The sequence below is a fragment of the Hoplias malabaricus genome, chromosome 9, assembly GCF_029633855.1.
Source record: "Hoplias malabaricus isolate fHopMal1 chromosome 9, fHopMal1.hap1, whole genome shotgun sequence".
Classification (NCBI taxonomy): domain Eukaryota; kingdom Metazoa; phylum Chordata; class Actinopteri; order Characiformes; family Erythrinidae; genus Hoplias; species Hoplias malabaricus.
This window is the reverse complement of record NC_089808.1, coordinates 24,441,725-24,458,903: the sequence shown is the minus strand read 5'-3', so window position 1 is coordinate 24,458,903 and position 17,179 is coordinate 24,441,725. Positions and strand designations below refer to the sequence as shown.

Genomic DNA, 17,179 nt, shown 5'->3' with positions numbered 1-17,179 from the left:
TAGATGTTCATCTTCTGCAAATCCTCCCCTGACTGTGGGGCTCTTGTGGACTGGTTTACCCTAAATAGTCTCCTCAGATTCTCCCGACCTGACCCCTGCTGAGGTTATTTGGGGATAAGGGGATCCTTCTGACCTTGCAGGTCTGATTTAAGCAGTGTGATGTGGTCAGTAGCAGACTATACTCGGCCAAAGACTCTGCCCAGTAGACGGATAGTCTGATACCTTCAGTGCTTTAATACGTCCCCACTTTTAGAATTTTGCCAGCCGCGTGATGACTGGCTGTCTGTACATCTGCGTATATACATCTGGCTCTGGTATTGGTCCGACTTGAATCAAAGCCTGTCTCCTCCTACATGTCATTCCAGAATAGCAGACTTGTGATTGGTCCTTTGCGGTGAAGGGTACCAGACTCTCTCTAGAGACTCTAGAGGCAGTGTGAGAGTAGTAGCTGACCAGTGAACTGATCTACACACAACAGACACTGCTGCTGTACAACCACAAGAGCAGAGATACAAAGTTCAAAATACATAGCGTCTTTAAAGGGAGTTGGGAGGTTGTGAACTGTTGAAGGTGGTCAGACTTCATTCGGTTGTGTGTTTGTGTCCTGACTCAGACAGAAGTGTATTAAACCCTAGTGTTTTCTCCGTGTTCTGCAGGTTTATGGAGGATACCTGGCCAGTCTTTTGCTCAGCTCTGAAGACTCTTCCCTCAAATACGACGTCAAGTTTAAATGTGGAGCGGTGGTCTCTCCCATCACAGACTTCAGCCTTTACGGTAACATCATCACCATCACGTCCACTCTCCCCGTCTCTGTGTGGTAATCACAGGCCAGCACTGTCAGGTCAAAACCTTGAATCGCCAAAATCACTCCTTTCTAGAAGAAACAAAAAAACCTTCTTTGCTTTAAAGTAAATGAAAACCGTGATTTCTATTGGAACCATAGCAACCACCTGGGACACCTTAGCAACACTTAAAACACCACAGAAAAATCCCCTAGAAAATACCTGGAATACCATAGTTTCACCCCAATGATCCAGCCACACCTGGGCAACCTTTCTGAGTTATCTGTGGAACTACAATTTTCACACGCTTTCCTTCAGCACAGACACTCACATTACTCCTGACAGTATTCTGCGTCTTTTCACAATGCTGTTCTTGCTTTTGCAGCCTCAGCGTTCTCGGAGCGTTATCTAGGACATCCCCGATCCAACCAGAGAGTCTACGAGGTACTGTCCCCTCTCCAGATCTTTAAATGGCCAATAAACAGTTTCTGCTGAGTTTCTAAAGGAAAATGAAGGAGCAACATTAGTTTTGTGGAAATATGCATATATTCCTACTGTACTATAGATATACTGCTCTTTTAAGTCATCATTCAGTCATAAATTATTATAATCATACATATTTCTATACAGAACTATATTCTTCCTGTTGTTGTAGACCTGTATGTGGATACTCGGGATGGGCCTATATTTTCTGTCATATTTCATTAATGATTTTTCACACCATTAAATAATTCCCAGTCCTTCTCCTTGGAGGCCGATTGCCTGTGGTTTCTAGGTGGACAGGATCCAACCCTGGGGGAGTACAGAGTTCAGACTCTGAGTTAAGGATAATTTAATGAGAACGAGACACCGCTGAAAGTTAACTTGTGTATAACTGATTATCCTAGTTTACTTATTGATTTCCAATAATTTCCTGATTAATCAAAACATTGTGCCCATCCCTAGGAGCTTCCGTCTTCTCTGTTTTCAATGAGAAAATCAAAGCCCCCCCTCAGTCTAAAACTGTATCCTGCTTCCTTTCCCCCTTCAGCAGTGATCCTTTACCGTGAGTGTGTTTTTCTGACAGATGTCGAGTTTAGCGCAGCGTTCGGGGCACCTGGACGAAAAGAAGTTCCTCATCATTCACCCCACGGCGGACGGTAACATGACTTTCGATTCCTTGTTGTATTTTTTTTACGAATTGAAGTGCAGCATCAGCTCTAAACATTATCATTATCCTTCTCTCTGCAGAAAAAGTCCACTTCCAGCACACGGCAAAGTTCATAACCCACTTAATAAACGAAAAGGCCAACTACACGTTACAGGTAAGAGCTGTGTTTAAACCCCACGGCTCCACAGACGCTCTCTTCCCCACGCTCTGAACGCTCTGACCCGGCCGCCTTTGTCCTCATTAAATGTTTAGATGTAGACCATTTACTCTTCTACATTTTTGGAGTCACTCTGTGGTCACAGGCTTCGAAAAATAAACTGATTAAACACGATTAACACCACTGCCTTGGACAGTACTGACCCCTGCACACCAGGGTCACCCCACAAGTCACTGACCAAAACATTATAACCATCACAGTGCTACCCAACATCAACTTCAAGAACTGACTATTCACCAACAGCCCGATATATCCACCCCAACTTCAACAGGGGGTGCTGTAACACATGTTTTTAATCTTGTGGCTGATGCATCGTACATAGAGTATCGTTACTTTGAGGCGAACGTTGGAAGCTGCCTGTGACCAAAGAGAATTTTAGTTTTTGTTTTAATTACAATTCAAGTAACAATTAAGTAACTAAACAGCAGTTTAAAGATGAGTTAAATGAAATAACTGCTGCATTGAAAAAATCTGGAAGCCCTGTTTGGAGCCAAGAGTGGGACCTTGTGTGTGTGCTGATCCAGTGGATGTGGCTCATTAAAAATGTCCAAAATACACATCCTAGCTCTGCAGAAACTAGTCTCTATAACGTCTCCTGTCTCTCTGTCCAGATCTACCCAGACGAGGGGCACTTCCTCCACTCAGAGGGCTCCAGACAGCACCTGAGTCAGTCGCTCGTCAACTTCTTCGATGCGTGTTTCAGACCCCCTGAGATAGTGAGTGAAGACGAGCTGGAGCAGGAGAACGAGGACGATGGTTAAACTCCCCTTGGACAGACAGAGACACACACACACACGCAGCAAAAAGTCTTATTCAGTAAAATCATCTTAAATGTGGTCAGTAGTTAATATTTCTCACTCTTAGACTGTTTCAGCTCCTGTTCCTTTAAATGATAATGAGCCGCTCGCTGTTCACCCCGACCCCGAGGGCACAGCAGTGAGGAGCTCTGCTTTTTAGCCGTTTTTGCTCGGTTCTATTTCTTCTTCGTTTTTACTCAGTGCTCTTATTTCTCTGCACTCGTTGTGTTCGTTTTGCTGAATTTAACCTCGTCTTTTGTGCTCTCACAAATTATGGTCCAGTGTTTTGATTGGACAGACTCAGACGAGGGGGCGGGGCCATTCTAAAGCCTCTGCACTTGACGTCAGAAGCGGAGCAGAACCAGAGCTGCTCATTTTATCTTGTGTTCTCTGACTTAGAGCACACAGAAAACTGACTGGGTTCTTGTTTCAGTGTGTGGGTTGATGGCCTCCAGATTCACACACTGATGTGAACATGCACTGAACAGGTGACTTCATCTCGCACACTCTAAATAAAATCACTTAATAAGAAAAACGGAAAAGAAATGGGTTATAAATCTTAAAATATCCAGGATTTCGTCTCATAATGAAATATAAAGCATACTCACTACATTTTAGATGATTTTACTTAAGGTAATTTTTGCAGCGCGCACACACCCACATTCTCTCAGAGCCAAGCGTAGGCCAGCTTACAGCCCGATATGCAAACTGTCTCCCAAAACCTCCCTCATCGTCATCTCCGTCTCAGATGGGTCGGTTCTGGACGTCTGCATAGACCTGAGCCCTTCACCTACAAGGATTTTAAAGGAGAAAGCAGTGGGAAAAACGGCCTCATCCCAAATCGCACAATAACAGTCCTCCACCAAGTGCACACTATGAAGACGTCAAGGGTACTTGGCTTATACACTGCTCAGTGACAAGTTAAAGGAGCTGTCAGTCATTTGTGGCACTTATTCGTCTTAAAGTTATAAAACAGGTGTTACACTGACCTAGTGGCCTAGATGTGTACAGGATTCTGTCCTAAACCCGTTTCAAACATGCAGCGAGACCCACTCTATGGAGCATAAGCTGGTTCACTAAGAGTCTATGAAAATGGTTGATCCTTTATCTCATGAGTTGGACTTAAAATGTTAAACAGTCACATTCTAAACGATGTGGGCTACAGGTTGTTGGTTGACAACTCCTTTATCTCACGTCTGAACATCTCAGCTTTGATGGACACCACTGTAAACAAACCCCTCCACATCTGAATCTCAGTTTTACCCAGGGGGCCGTTGCCACATCACATTATTGCAGTCTGCATCATGAAGGACAGAAGTGAGTGCCCTGTTCTCTACAATGACAAATGGGACCCTTTGCGACAGACAGTGCTGTCTGGGACGAGGCCAAAGAAGTGAACAGAACGTTTCTTCCCCTTATGATGGTGTCTCAAGGCAAGCAGTGATGAAGGACACTAGCACAATATAGGGACACACCAAATGGCCAGAAGTGTCTGGACACCTCAGTGTCACTGGAGGAAGAGTCTTAAATGGTGCTTTTCCACTGCATGGTCCCTACTCTACTGGACTCTACTCTGTTGGTCACTGGTTGGTTTTCCGCTCCCACAAGTACCGTCCCGTTTCCAGGACCAGGACGAGATTTACCTGGTGGAGAAGCAGAAAAGATGAGTAGTGTAGGTACCATGCAGTGTAAAAGTGTCTCATTTTTTTCTGGGCAGCTTTTACACTATGTTGATACACTGCTGTGAGGATTTAATGGCAGTCCCAAATTCAGCATCGCCAACCTCACTCCAGCTGATCCTGTTAGTGGTGGACGGTGCTCCATCAGTCCAGAGAACATGGTTTTACTGCGACACATCCCAAAACCGGGGGGGGGGGGGTGGCTTATACCTCTCTAGCCTCTGCATGGCTCTCCAGAGCACCCCAAGTAGCTGAGGTCGCCTTTTACAAGGGGTGTCTATTTACAGTATCGGAAAAGAGGACGCTACCCTCTACCACCGTTAGTCACAGCTCAGCGTGTCTATGTTCTGTTTCTGAGCTCATTAAAAAGGTCCTTTAGTTTGGATTTAGAGGAAATCCAACATTGAACCTCTTCATTTGTCTTTTTCTGGTAACGTGGATAAAGTATCTGTTGCAGTAAGGTAGCTTCAAATCGATATGTAGTAACACGCAGCCCACGAGCAGCCGGGGGCCGGTCCATAGTGTTTTGTTGGTTGGCGAATGGGCGGGGGGTAGAAAAATGGCGGTTTCTTCTTTTAAACTTTATTCTGATTAATCCATACAACTGAGGACAGCGGAGGTTATTGTTATTACTTTAGTCACTGTGCCTTACTGAAGTAAAGCTGTACACGATGGGGTTGTTTGTGAAGTGTTTAAGAATTTAAAATAACTTGGAGACAATAGATTTTTACATTGTGGAGAGCGCTGAACACTGAGAAACACGTCAGAAACCCTGCCAGGGCACCTTTAATCATCTTTAATCATCTTTATCATCTTTATCCAAACTCGCTAGTGGTGTTCCAGTCCCATTTCAGCAGAGGAGGACATCTGTACTCATACTCTAGCTTAACGTCATCAGGTACCGCTCTTACAGTTGGTTTTCCCCTCAATTCTATGTATTATTTCGTGTTAGCGGCTGTGATTACGTCCAAACGGTCCTCGAGGCACATTTTGTACAGATTTTCTTTCACGCTTTAATTCGGCATGCTAGCGAGTAAGCTGCTTTTTACTTTTACGTTCTTCTTTTATTTGGACTCTTAGATCTAAGTGTTGTAAACGTCTGACAGCTTGAATGTCCTTACGTGGTTCCACCTTAATGTTACGTCGTGAGAGAAATAAAAGAAAAAAACAAACTCGTCTTGTCTGCAGATGTACAGATGTGTAAATTACGAACCTGTCTCAGTCCCTACTGTGTGTACCTTGTACATAAAGCATTTTGAAAGCTTGGTCTGGGGTTGTTATTTTTGCCTGTGCACTCTCTTTAATGGAGAAGGACAGAAAACACAACACTTACCTGAGCACAAGCCCTGTGGAGCTCCTCTGCCACCTAGTGGTGAAAAAGGGTCAGCTCTACCAGTGATGACACTGAAATTTGGGCAAAAGTATGATGTGCTGGATCTTGTTCAACAAATACGTTTTCTGCTTTAAAGCAACACTAGGTGGTATTTTAACCCTAAAATTACAGCTTCAAAGAGCTGTAATAGGGAGTATAAAGCCTCAGTTGCTACTACTCTAGGCTCCGCACTGCAGAAACTGCACTATGTAACTTCTGGAGGAGGGTAGGAAACCACCCCACCTTCATCTCGCCCTCCTTATCCTTCAGGACAGTGCTGTAAAAATGAGTTCCACTCTACAACTGTACCAGGAGCTCAGGCAAAAATACCAAATCTTTCCTAGTGCTGTTTAAAAGTGCCACAATATACTTCTCAAAATACTGTGGGTTCCTAATGGATGTGAAACTGCTGCAGATTTATTTTACCCATGAAATAAAGTAAATAAAGTGAGATGAAGCAGAACACAGCTTTGCAACTGAAGTAACGGACGGCCACACACGGACTCTGGGTCAGACAAAGTATTTTATTTTCCAGTGTTTGGTGAATGTCCCTCCACTTTCTGGAGAGGACACAGGATGATACAAACAGTCAAGGAAGCATTTCTTTTTTTATTTCTCTCCCACACACAGGGGACACAGTGCGTGCCCCCAGAGATGATTGATCATGGTCCAGTTCACAGCCCCCCTTTCCCAGACGTCACCTATCTACATGCCTGTATTGTACAATACTTACAGAAAGAAACGGGACGAGAGGAAGGACGCCGCTGAGACATCGGAGGAGATATGTACACTTAAGTTATGCACTATACAGGAATATTTAAAATTCAAGTCGGGGTAAAACACCAATCGCAAAATGGAAAGATCAAAACGTAGAAAAACGGGAACAAAAGATGTGTTAAAAACAAGGTGGAATGCCGAAAGGAAATGTAAGGAAGCTTGCTTCTTGTGTGATGCCTTCCCTCCGTCTGTAATCCAGGTCTTTTCACAGTAGGTCTGAAGTTATGGCACGTTCGTAAATTCATGAGGGGAATTCATTCATCAGAGAATCCAAGTTTATCTCAAACTTTCAACCTCTCCTTATTCTGTGTTATTTTTTGCTGGAATATTGGTCATTACGACAACACACAGGCTACGCTTCATATTGCATCAGAGAGGCGTCCAGTTCTCGTTCGTTAGGAAATGGAAAACGAATTGATTTCGTCGTCATGAAGAGAGTTTGGCTCCTGCCATGCACCGTCTCAAATAATAAAAAACACACACTATCCCACGACACGGCACACGCAGCGGTCTGAAATAAACCAGGCTGAAAAGTGGGGTAGAGGGAGGGAACCATTTCAAGTAAAAGGAGAAGGAAGAGGGGTCTATATACACTAAAAATAAAGACACTCGCAAGTACGCTTTAAGTGTTACAGCAAGCAGATAAAATACATTCTTCATTTTGGTTACAGAAGGACCAATCACGACTGAGAAGACCTCCTTACACTTGCAATAAAATCCTAGCAAATACTTTAAAAATAAAAGACACTAAGAACCTGTCTGTTCAACGTCCTACACAACCCTACAGTGACCTACCTCTCCTCCTGTACTCGACTCTACCCTCTCTCACCTCAACTCCTGTCGAAATGTGGCCTGTGCTTTCGTCCAGCAGCGCCGGGGGTTCACCAGGTCTAACGCGAGAGCCGTTTCTCTTCACCGTGTGACCTTTGGTCAATAAGAAAACTGGTTTAATGAGAGGGAAATAAGCAGAGCGGACCTGGCAGTCAGCAGGAGAGAGCGAACGTGTGAAAGGTGTGGTCGCTCGTCTCCTCCCATCTGTCAGAGCCGCGTCCGTACCGTTTAATTCTCCACTTAAATCACATATAAAAAAGTACTCTCTCTCTCACTCTCTCTCTCTCTCTCTCAGATACCCATCAGCAGGCACCTTCTCAAAGTCCTAAGAAACATCCACAACTTCAGACATTCAGTAGCAAAGACCTTCAGAGCCCTCCCATGTTCACCCACTCGCTGTCACAGATACTGATAGAAACGGGAGCGCACCACCTGGGCTCCTGAGAGTTTGTGAGGGTGGGCGTCGAGGCCTTTGCTCTGAGAGGACGCCACATCTCCGTTCAGAAACTGCAGCGGGTTGGAGGAGGAGGAAGAGGAGCGCGAGGGCCCGCCGGAAAACATGTCCAGCGTGTCCAGGCTGACCTCAGGGTTGCTAGCTCGAGTGCGCTCTCGCACAATCCAGTCTGTGATGGAGAAATCCTGGGAGCTGCACTTGGGTTTCAGGCGATCCATGGCCGAGAGCTCGGCTCCTTCGCTGCCTTGCCAGCCGCCGATGACGGAAAGCTCTGCAAAGTCCCTTTGGCCACCCATGGTGTGGCGCCGCCGGATGTTGGTTTTCCTCTTGCTGCGGGTCTCGGGCGATCTCGTTCGCTGGGATCCGACCCCGAACATGTCGTCTGCGGACGATCGCAGGCGGCATTTGAGCCTGTCTGTGATCTTGAGGCGCCAGACGGACTCGGATTTCTCCCTCTCGGACTCGCTCCTCGACAGATTTGGGCTGCCACTTGTTTTGTTTTTGGCCGGCTCCAGCAATCTGGACAACCGTACGGATTCTCTCTCGCTGCGGTCGGTCGAAGACTCGCTGTCTGTTTTCTGCCGGCTGCCTCTCTTTCGGGAGAGGGTATCGCATGCTATGATTCGATGGGATGCGATGAGGCTTGGGGCTTCCTGCATAGGCGTGGCCCTGCCCTCTTCCACAGTAACACTCTCTCGGCCAGACGCAAAAACGGAGAGGTCACTCTCGCTGTCTGTCTCCATGTTCCTTCCCTCGCTGATCAGTTCGCTCCTCTCATCGTCTGCGTCGTCTCCCCGGCTCTCGGCCACCGAGCGAACCTCCGGGCTCAATGTGCTTGACTCCACCCCGGTCAGGAAGGTCATTGAGGAAGTTGTGGAGTAATCTGAGGTGATTGAACACACTTCTGCTGCTGCTCCTGGGTTCTCTGCCCAGTGTCCAGGGATCCTGCCCTGCCTGACCCTGGGAACTGAAGCCTGGGAACTGGTGCTGTTCAACGTCCCCAAGTCCGAGACACAACCTTCGTCGTAGTTGGAAGTGGGATCCGAGAGGGAGTTCTGACGAGCCACCTGAGCGCGGTAGTTCAGTCTGGGAGATTCACTGGGTTTTGTGATCAACTGCGGGGTCAAGGTTGGAAGCTGCTGCTCACTGGAAACATCCACAGTGCTCTGTCTTTTGCTTTGTTCCACGTCCTCAGACCCTTTGAGTGGGACACCAACCCCAGCTTCGCTCTCAGTCTCCTCAGCCTGGTCGTCTGCGGGCCAGTTCGAGTTGCCTTCTTCCTGGAGCTCTTTCTTGGAGAACAAGGCGTCAAGGTCGTCGTCTGAGCTGCTCAGCTGAGACTTGTCCTTGGGTTTTTTGCGCTTGCGGCTGGCAAAGATGGAAGAGCGCAGCATCTCTTTGCTATACTGGTCCTTACCAGACCCCCAGGAGCCCTGCTGTAGAACCAGAAGAACGTGTGAGCAAAGAACAGTCAAGGGATACTGGATCTAGCTAAATCAGTGGTTCTCATTCCTGGTTCTGCAAGTTTTAGAGGTTCCCTGGCTCCAAGTAGAGCTGCAGCAACTGCCCCATACACCACCCACATACTGTATACACTAGACTCATTTATAACTGTTATTCATACAGTGTATACCTGTGCAATATGAATAAATAATGTGTGCACACTGTACACTATAGTACATTAATCATCTATATTCTGTATACAGTGGAACCTCTACCTACGAACTTGATCCGTTCCGTGACCCGGTTCGTAAGTGGAAAAGTTAGTTTCTCAAGTCAATTTTCCCCATTTAAAATAATGGAAAAGTGATTATTCCGTTCCAGCCCCCACCCCGAAAGTCACCCTTTTTGCACTGATATATGTTTACAACACTCTCAAATTAGTAAAAAAAAAAAAAATACATGTAGCATTACTAAAAATAAAACAGAAATACAGTGGTAACAGGAATAAAAAAGAAAAAAGTTTTAAGTGGTTACATATTGCTACGTTGAAGCCTTGGGTTCGTTTCTAGAGTCGCGGTTCGCTGGTGGAGGCAAAAAATATTCAAATGCCCGGTTCGTATCTTGGAAAGTTCGTTAGTATAGGCGTTCGTTAGTAGAGGTTCCACTGTATATCAATACACTATATATTCACTACATTCTATTTGAACTCGCACGTGTGTGTACATACATGTATCTTTCTACGTATAGTGACTTACATCTTGTTATACTTTACACACATATTAATGTTATTAGATGTACTTTTTTTTAACAATAATTAATCAAATGTGGCCACAAATTCCTCCCATAATTCACTCTTTTTACAGAGTCTAGTGACAGATTAGCTGTTTTATGTAGTGATGTAAACACAGCGTTGCTACTCGTAGTAGATTACATTCTATTTACACTGAAATATGCATTAAATATCATAACTAACTCTCACTCTTACTATTCCACCTCTCTCTCTCTCCCTCCCGTTTCATCTCCTTTTTCGAGCCTGAATTGGGAACCACAGAGCTAAGTGGATCAAGACCATTTTGAGTGTTGCTGAGACTCATGGAAATTATGAAGATAGTGAAGACTGCTCTGATCCAGTGACAGACTTCGGCACAAACACTGAAAAGTAGACTAGACTCTTTTTTCCATGTGAGTAACACAAGATGCTGGAGATGTCTGTGTTATCAGGTACTCACCTTTGATTTAGCAGAGTCACTGGTGGTTGAATCTGTTGAGAAAAAGGATAAAAAAAATAAAATAAAATAAGAGAAGAGGTATTAAAGGGGAACTGCAGTGAACCCAAAACAGCAGCGGAAGGAGATAACGTCACAAACCTCAGACAACAAGAAGAGCACAAACAGATGAGGAGATTAGAAGAGAGATGTGGGCGATGCAGTAAAGCGATCACACACAGAGAGAGACAGAGATGGAGGGAGTTCAGGGGAGATCGAGGGATGAGAGATGACAGGAGGATGACCCCGGCAGCTGCACCAAGACGGGAAGCCGCTCATGCACACATTCCCACAGACACGGCATGTCAACGGCCATTCAGATATCTCACAAACACTCATACACACTCACGAAAAGGCATTCTTTCCCAACGTAAAGACACCACCAAGGCGAGGAGACACATCTTCACAGAGAAAGCGAGTGGGAGCTGCAACCAAGTTTTAATTCATGTGCGATGGGACTAACGAGGATAGCGTGGTTTAAATAAGGATTTAAAAAAATAATCCCTTTACAAATGGTACACAGATAATGACTAACGTTAAAGCTGGACAGTGTTGGACACCAACAGAAAGCTAAGCTGAGTTAAGCTGTGAATATTAGTGAACTAAATCTTTTATAAACTAAATCGTTTGTTGTCAATACATATAAATAAATGTGTATAAAATGTCCTCCAAAGTATATATGAAAATTATTCATGCTTATAATGTATCTACAATACATGCAGCCATTCCGACAAACTGCACTACACTACAGGAAGTGTAGGGGGCGCCATGGCTTCTATTTTTGTGTTGATAATAGTGGGTGATCCTAATCTAGTCATTTCTAACGTACAGTAAATGCCTGGGTGTGTCTGACTGTGGTGATGCAAGACGGACTGAAGCACTGAGCGATTTATGGGTGGGGTAACAACAAAGGGGCAGATATGAGAGGAGGGCAGATAGGGGCTAATGAGGCAACTGCAGGGGAGGAACAGTGTCCTTTATACGGGTTTCTCCAGAACCCCAAACAAAGCCCCCATTGCTCACTCTCCGTTCGTAATGCTGCAGAATGGTGTGCCGTTTTTTGTGAGAGCAAAAGCTTGAGCGCCCCTGGTGAAAGGGCATTTTGTTGATGTTAAAAGCAAAAATGTGTTATATTTCCACAGACTTCAGAGGATAAAGCAAAAAGTAATTGTCTATTACATTTGAAATATGCATTTAAAGCAACATTAGGTAGTACTTTTACCCTTAATAACAGCTTCAAAATCATTGTGATGCTCCGCTGAGAACAGAGTCTCTGTCGCTGCTACTCTGGACTTGGCACCACAGAAACTGCACTATGTAACTTTTGGAGGAGGGTAGGAGCACACACCAAACCCTCATGATCAGAGGACAATGCTGTAAAGTTGTAGGGGGAGCCCAGATATACCAAAAATACCAAATCTTACCTAGTGTTGCTTTAAAAATTACATTAAAAATGTATTTACACATGATAAAGTTGAACAATGTTTAAAAACAGTCGCTTACTTCCAAATGAACAAAGCCTGCCTTCAGATGTGGGGGCGCTCAAACTTTTTGCACACGACTGAATATACTGATGTTTTTGTGCTATAGCCGGCTCAGCCCCCCACCACACCTTCATTTCTTTTTTTTTGTTCTCAGACACCAATGACAGTGAAGCCACATGAGCGTAGTTGAAAAACCTGGACAGAGAGACCATACCATGCTAGAACTCCTTGCGGTCAGCTTCAGAGACAACGAGAGACAGCAAAGAGGCTTTTCAGACACATGACACCATCACCGCTCTGTATCCTCTCTGTTAATAATAGTCTTATAAGATATGAAAACGTGCAAAACACCACGATGACAAGAAATAGATATATATCGACTTCTCTGACATTCATTCGGGGGTTGTTTGGGGTTTTTGGGTTTCTCTGTATTTCTTTCTTTTCTGTTTGGTTTGGTTCTGTCGCTCGGGTTCAATTTACAAGAACCGGGGGTTTCTGCAGACTAGGCAGCTACACTGGGGACAACACTCCTCCTTCTTCCTACAGTCCCAGCTGTCCATCACAGACATTACAGAGTCCATCAGTGACATCACCGTGTGATAGACGCCGCCCACTTGGCCTGTGTCAAGATTGGGTAATGTGTGAGCAGGGCTGGACGGGGACAAGGGAGAAAGAAAACACTAGAGACAAAACGGGTCAGACGGGTCAGCCACATTCGCTTTGTCATTTAAACTGCTTTCGTTCAGTTCAGTTCATTTCATTTCATTTCCTTCTTTTCTTTTCTTTTGGGAAAGAACATGCCGGGTTAGTGCAAGAAACTGGGGTGAGGGGATGGGAGGGAAGGAGGAAGGAGTAAGAAGAGGAGGGGGGGGGGGGGGGAGAGAACTGAACGAAAAGGAGGAGTGGAGTCATAACGTAGGCTAAAGCATCGGGGAGGGGTGGTGATATGAGCAAAGGCCAAAAGAAATACAAACCAAAGCCAGAAAGAAAATGGAGAGGTGTGGAGGAGTAACGTCATTTCAACAAAAGACAAACGACTCCAAGCAAGTAAATGTGCAAAGAAGATTAAAGAAAATTATATAATAAAATAAACAAGTTCAAGGTGGAAATAACAGAATCCAGAAGCTTATCCACACACATATACATAAAAAGATCAGGAACTATTTTATCCAGTTTTCCAGCAGGATCTTTAAAGTCTAAAAACACTTTTTTTTCGTCTTTAAAACTCCTGCTAAAAAAACTGCTAAAATAGTTTGCGTTCACATGAGCACCAAGACATCGTCCTAAGCTTGGCTACTTAGCCTACTCCAGCCTAAACATTCAGAGTCAATGGAAAGCGTGCGTGTAGCTGCCGATCTACTCAGGGAAACAGAAACATGTAGAAAACATTGAGAAGACATTTCACCCGAGATCATCACACAAACCTCCAGCTATTTCTAACTGCAGTAAATCAGATCCGATCCTGAGCTCACCGCGCTCCTGCTCGGACCTGCTCTGAAAGGCCGGGTTTACCTGAGACGTCGCCGGGTGACTGAGCCGTTCTCCCGATGTTTGTCAGCAGATGATCGATGTTAGGGACTGGCTGCGACTGCACCGTGCTCTCCTGCTCCACAGCGGCCTAAAAAAATTAACAAATGAATTAATAAACTATTTTAAAATCGCATAGTTATTCAACTGTTTAATATACAGCTCAGACAATCTGCATAAAAGAGCTTGTCGCTCTGGAGCAGCTGCACAAATTCCTATAAGCAACATTTACACTGCCAAACGTCAGCTAGAGGTATGTGAAGCCTGCTAGTTAAACTCTGGGGTCATGGAGCTCGATCCAATTGCTTGGGGACGAGTTGAAGTGGTGTTAGTGAATCATCCATTCCTCTTTGCAACTTCATGCAGAGACTTTAAAATGGCCCCACCCCTTCGTCTGAATCTGTCCAATCATAGTGCTGGACCCGTGTTTATGGGAGAGGGCAAAGACAATGTTCAATGCAGCAAAACCGACACAACAAGCGTTGAGAAAGAAGAGCACTGAGTAAACGGCTAAAAACAGCTTTTGCTCCTCGCTCCTCACTGCTGTGCGCTCAGGGTCGGGGTGAACAGCGAGCAGCTCATTATCATTTAAAGAAACAGGTGCCGAAAGCAGGCGTTCTGAACAGGGCTGTTTAGACAGGGGGAGAACACTGCTGTGGGGCTTGGAAAAGTGTCTAATTTGTCTCCTTTAAGCTACTAGTGATTAATCCAAGTGTCCCAGAGTGACTCGGCAACGGTGAAAACATGATGATGCTCTAAAGTAATGCGAGTAACTCAAGCAGGGAGCTCACTCCTGAATAAATGACAGCAGTAATGATAGGTAAAACACTTCACACATGCTCCTCTGACACATAACCTTTCCCATTAATACTCACTATAGGATCCTCATCGCCATCTTCTGAGAAGAACCATTCATACTGTAAGGGAAGGGGAGAGATGAGAGGTTAGCAGGGGTGGGGGACACAGCAAAGAAACACTATTACAACACGAAGACACTGTCTCCATGCTCAGGTGTGGGCGATACATCAGACATATACTATCACAATACTTAAAGGGCCACTAACCCTGAACAGTAAAGAACTGGGTGAAAGGGGGCTAACAAAGTATGCAGCGCACTAGCTGGGCTACCGTTTGTAACTGCAAAGCTACAGAGTGCTCTGGAACGGTCAGTGAGTGTAGAAACAAGGAGCACATGTGTCTTACCATCATTACACTCATATTGCCCACCCATAACTCACAGCACAAACAACCGTCTGGGGCCTTACTTGCTGAATAAGTGTCTCCACAATCTTGTACTGGTCAGGCATGTGTGTGACCATGTGGGTCATGTTGTCTTCCGATGTTCTGACCAGCGTTGGCCCAAACACGATGGCCAGGTTACGGGGTTCCATCTGAGGGAAAGATAAACGGGAGAAAAGTGGCTGTTAACTTTCTAGTTCACTGAAATTTAAATGTGAATAAAATACGAAAACAGAATATTGTAATGATCTTTTATTCAATCTCAGATTTTGATTCTTCACCGGATCTGAATGTAGTCCAAAGGTTGTTAGCCGTATCGCTAGTGATACTGCGATGAAGTCCGTCAGGACCAGCCACTGGTCCACGGGACCAGCCCAGGTTTTTTTTTTTATGTGGCAACTGGTTTTTGTGGCTTTCTCCGCCTTGGCGTGAGACTCGATCGCCTTCACATCAAAGGTCCCTAACTGAATGGTCTTCTTGTATAGTTTGCAGCAAGCTTCTTATAGATTACTGGGGACTGCTTGCGAAACCAACCAACTGTGTAAATCACTGTTATCAAGCCAAGTCTCGCTGAAAACACACTTTCCCATGTTTTTCAAAGCAGCCAAGTTAACACTAGAGACGTTACTTTGGTGACTGAGGAAGAAGATATCCATGGACATATTTTGCAGGCAGGTAGAGGGCAAACAGGGCCGTTTCCTGCCTACAATTATCATGGGATTTGTAGTTTAATCACCACGTACCAAATCTGGTAGCCCCCCATAGCGTTTTTCCACCAAAAGAACTCAAATGAAGCGGCCCGTGTTTCTACAAGTTTAGAGGGAAAGCAGGAATACATCAGCAGCAGGAGGCACTGCTGTGGCTTCACTCAAGACTGGTTCATTGTTTATTCTGTGTTTACAGTGGAGTCAGAGCAGAGTGACTTTAGTTTTAGAATTTAGTTCACAAGCTGGAACCTTTCTAGTTCCTCGATGATGGAAAAGCACTACCAACTAACTTTGGTTGATTAGACTACACTTCTCAGGAATTAACAAAAGTAAAAAACTAAGACTTGACTAAATTAAATTTAGACCTTGGATGGAAATCTGCCAGCTCATCCTGTGCTAAGCCCACTCCTTCAGCTTCACTGTACCTTATTCTTTTCACAGTTTTCTGAGACAGTTTTGAGGTGTCCGGAGAGGAATTTCAGGGTTTCATAATGGTGGTCCGGCAACTCCCGGATCTGGAGGGAAAGATTAAACAGTTGCTAAATTCCCTGCTTTTACACAAGTTGCATTTCATAGCTGTCCAAAACGAATCAGGCATTTTCAAAATGACATAGTGTACAAAGCAGCTGATGATGAACAATGACAATTGGGAGGGAGACACATGGTTTTCTTTGGGAGATTTGATAAGTCCCAAGTAGGAGCTGGACTCACCAGTCGTTTCAGTGCTTTTAACCGCTCGACAGCATCTTCTGTTCGGTTGGCTTCAATGAAGTCTGAATACTTTTCTGTAAAACCAACATCAACAAGATTAGCTTTAAATAACTCCACAGACCCAGATCTGAAATAAAGACAGTCAATTTTTATTATTCCACTACCACCTGTGTCCTGTAGGTGGAGTGCTTACTCTATACAGAAGCTCAAGGAAGTTAATTTGGTTTAATAAACAGATGAACTTCCAGGAACGTTAAATCAAAGCCTGGTAACTAAACATGGCACTGTGTTATTAACTTTTCATACCATTAGTAAATAGAGGCTCTGGAAGTTTTCTGAAGAAGGATTTGAGCAAACTGCTGATCACATTTAGATCTCGCCATTTCTGTGTGAGAGAGAGAGATATGGTTAACACTATTAAAGTTAATTAACTACTTGTTCATAGCTTCTTGAGCACTCAGGACCCCCACAGAGCAGGTGTGATGTGGTGGTGGATCAGTCTCAGTGCTGCAGTGACACTGACGTGGTGGTGGTGTGTTAGTGTGTGAGTGGATCAGACACAGCAGTGCTGCTGGAGTTTTTAAAACCCTCAGTGTCACTGCTGGACTGAGAATAGTCCACTGACCAAAAACATCCACTCACAGCGCTGAGGTTATGGCTGATTGTTGTGTATTATGTACCATGTAAATGCCTTAAAGATTAATAAGGTTATATTTTTTAACATTTACTCACCCTCAATTAAAG

General features: G+C 44.7%; 2 protein-coding genes across 6 annotated transcripts in view; one reads left to right on the top strand and one right to left on the bottom strand.

Annotated features, from left to right (window-relative positions):
• Positions 1-5,908, top strand: part of dpp6b (dipeptidyl-peptidase 6b) — a 109,215-nt gene extending 103,307 nt beyond the window's left edge. For all 4 annotated transcript variants that reach the window (XM_066680780.1, XM_066680779.1, XM_066680781.1 and 1 more), the window contains exons 22-26: positions 657-774; positions 1,168-1,226; positions 1,849-1,921; positions 2,013-2,086; positions 2,761-5,908. In XM_066680780.1, coding sequence (XP_066536877.1) covers positions 657-774; positions 1,168-1,226; positions 1,849-1,921; positions 2,013-2,086; positions 2,761-2,910 — 474 coding nt within the window. In that variant the 3' untranslated portion in view covers positions 2,911-5,908. The remainder of the gene's footprint in view (positions 1-656; positions 775-1,167; positions 1,227-1,848; positions 1,922-2,012; positions 2,087-2,760) is intronic.
• A 599-nt stretch (positions 5,909-6,507) lies between these two features.
• The window catches only part of arhgap21b (Rho GTPase activating protein 21b), a 50,766-nt gene continuing 40,094 nt past the window's right edge, over positions 6,508-17,179 (bottom strand). For both annotated transcript variants that reach the window (XM_066680639.1, XM_066680640.1), the window contains 8 exons: positions 16,742-16,820; positions 16,436-16,509; positions 16,150-16,239; positions 15,044-15,169; positions 14,654-14,695; positions 13,764-13,869; positions 10,732-10,763; positions 6,508-9,495 (listed from right to left, as the gene is read on the bottom strand). In XM_066680639.1, coding sequence (XP_066536736.1) covers positions 8,005-9,495; positions 10,732-10,763; positions 13,764-13,869; positions 14,654-14,695; positions 15,044-15,169; positions 16,150-16,239; positions 16,436-16,509; positions 16,742-16,820 — 2,040 coding nt within the window. In that variant the 3' untranslated portion in view covers positions 6,508-8,004. The remainder of the gene's footprint in view (positions 9,496-10,731; positions 10,764-13,763; positions 13,870-14,653; positions 14,696-15,043; positions 15,170-16,149; positions 16,240-16,435; positions 16,510-16,741; positions 16,821-17,179) is intronic.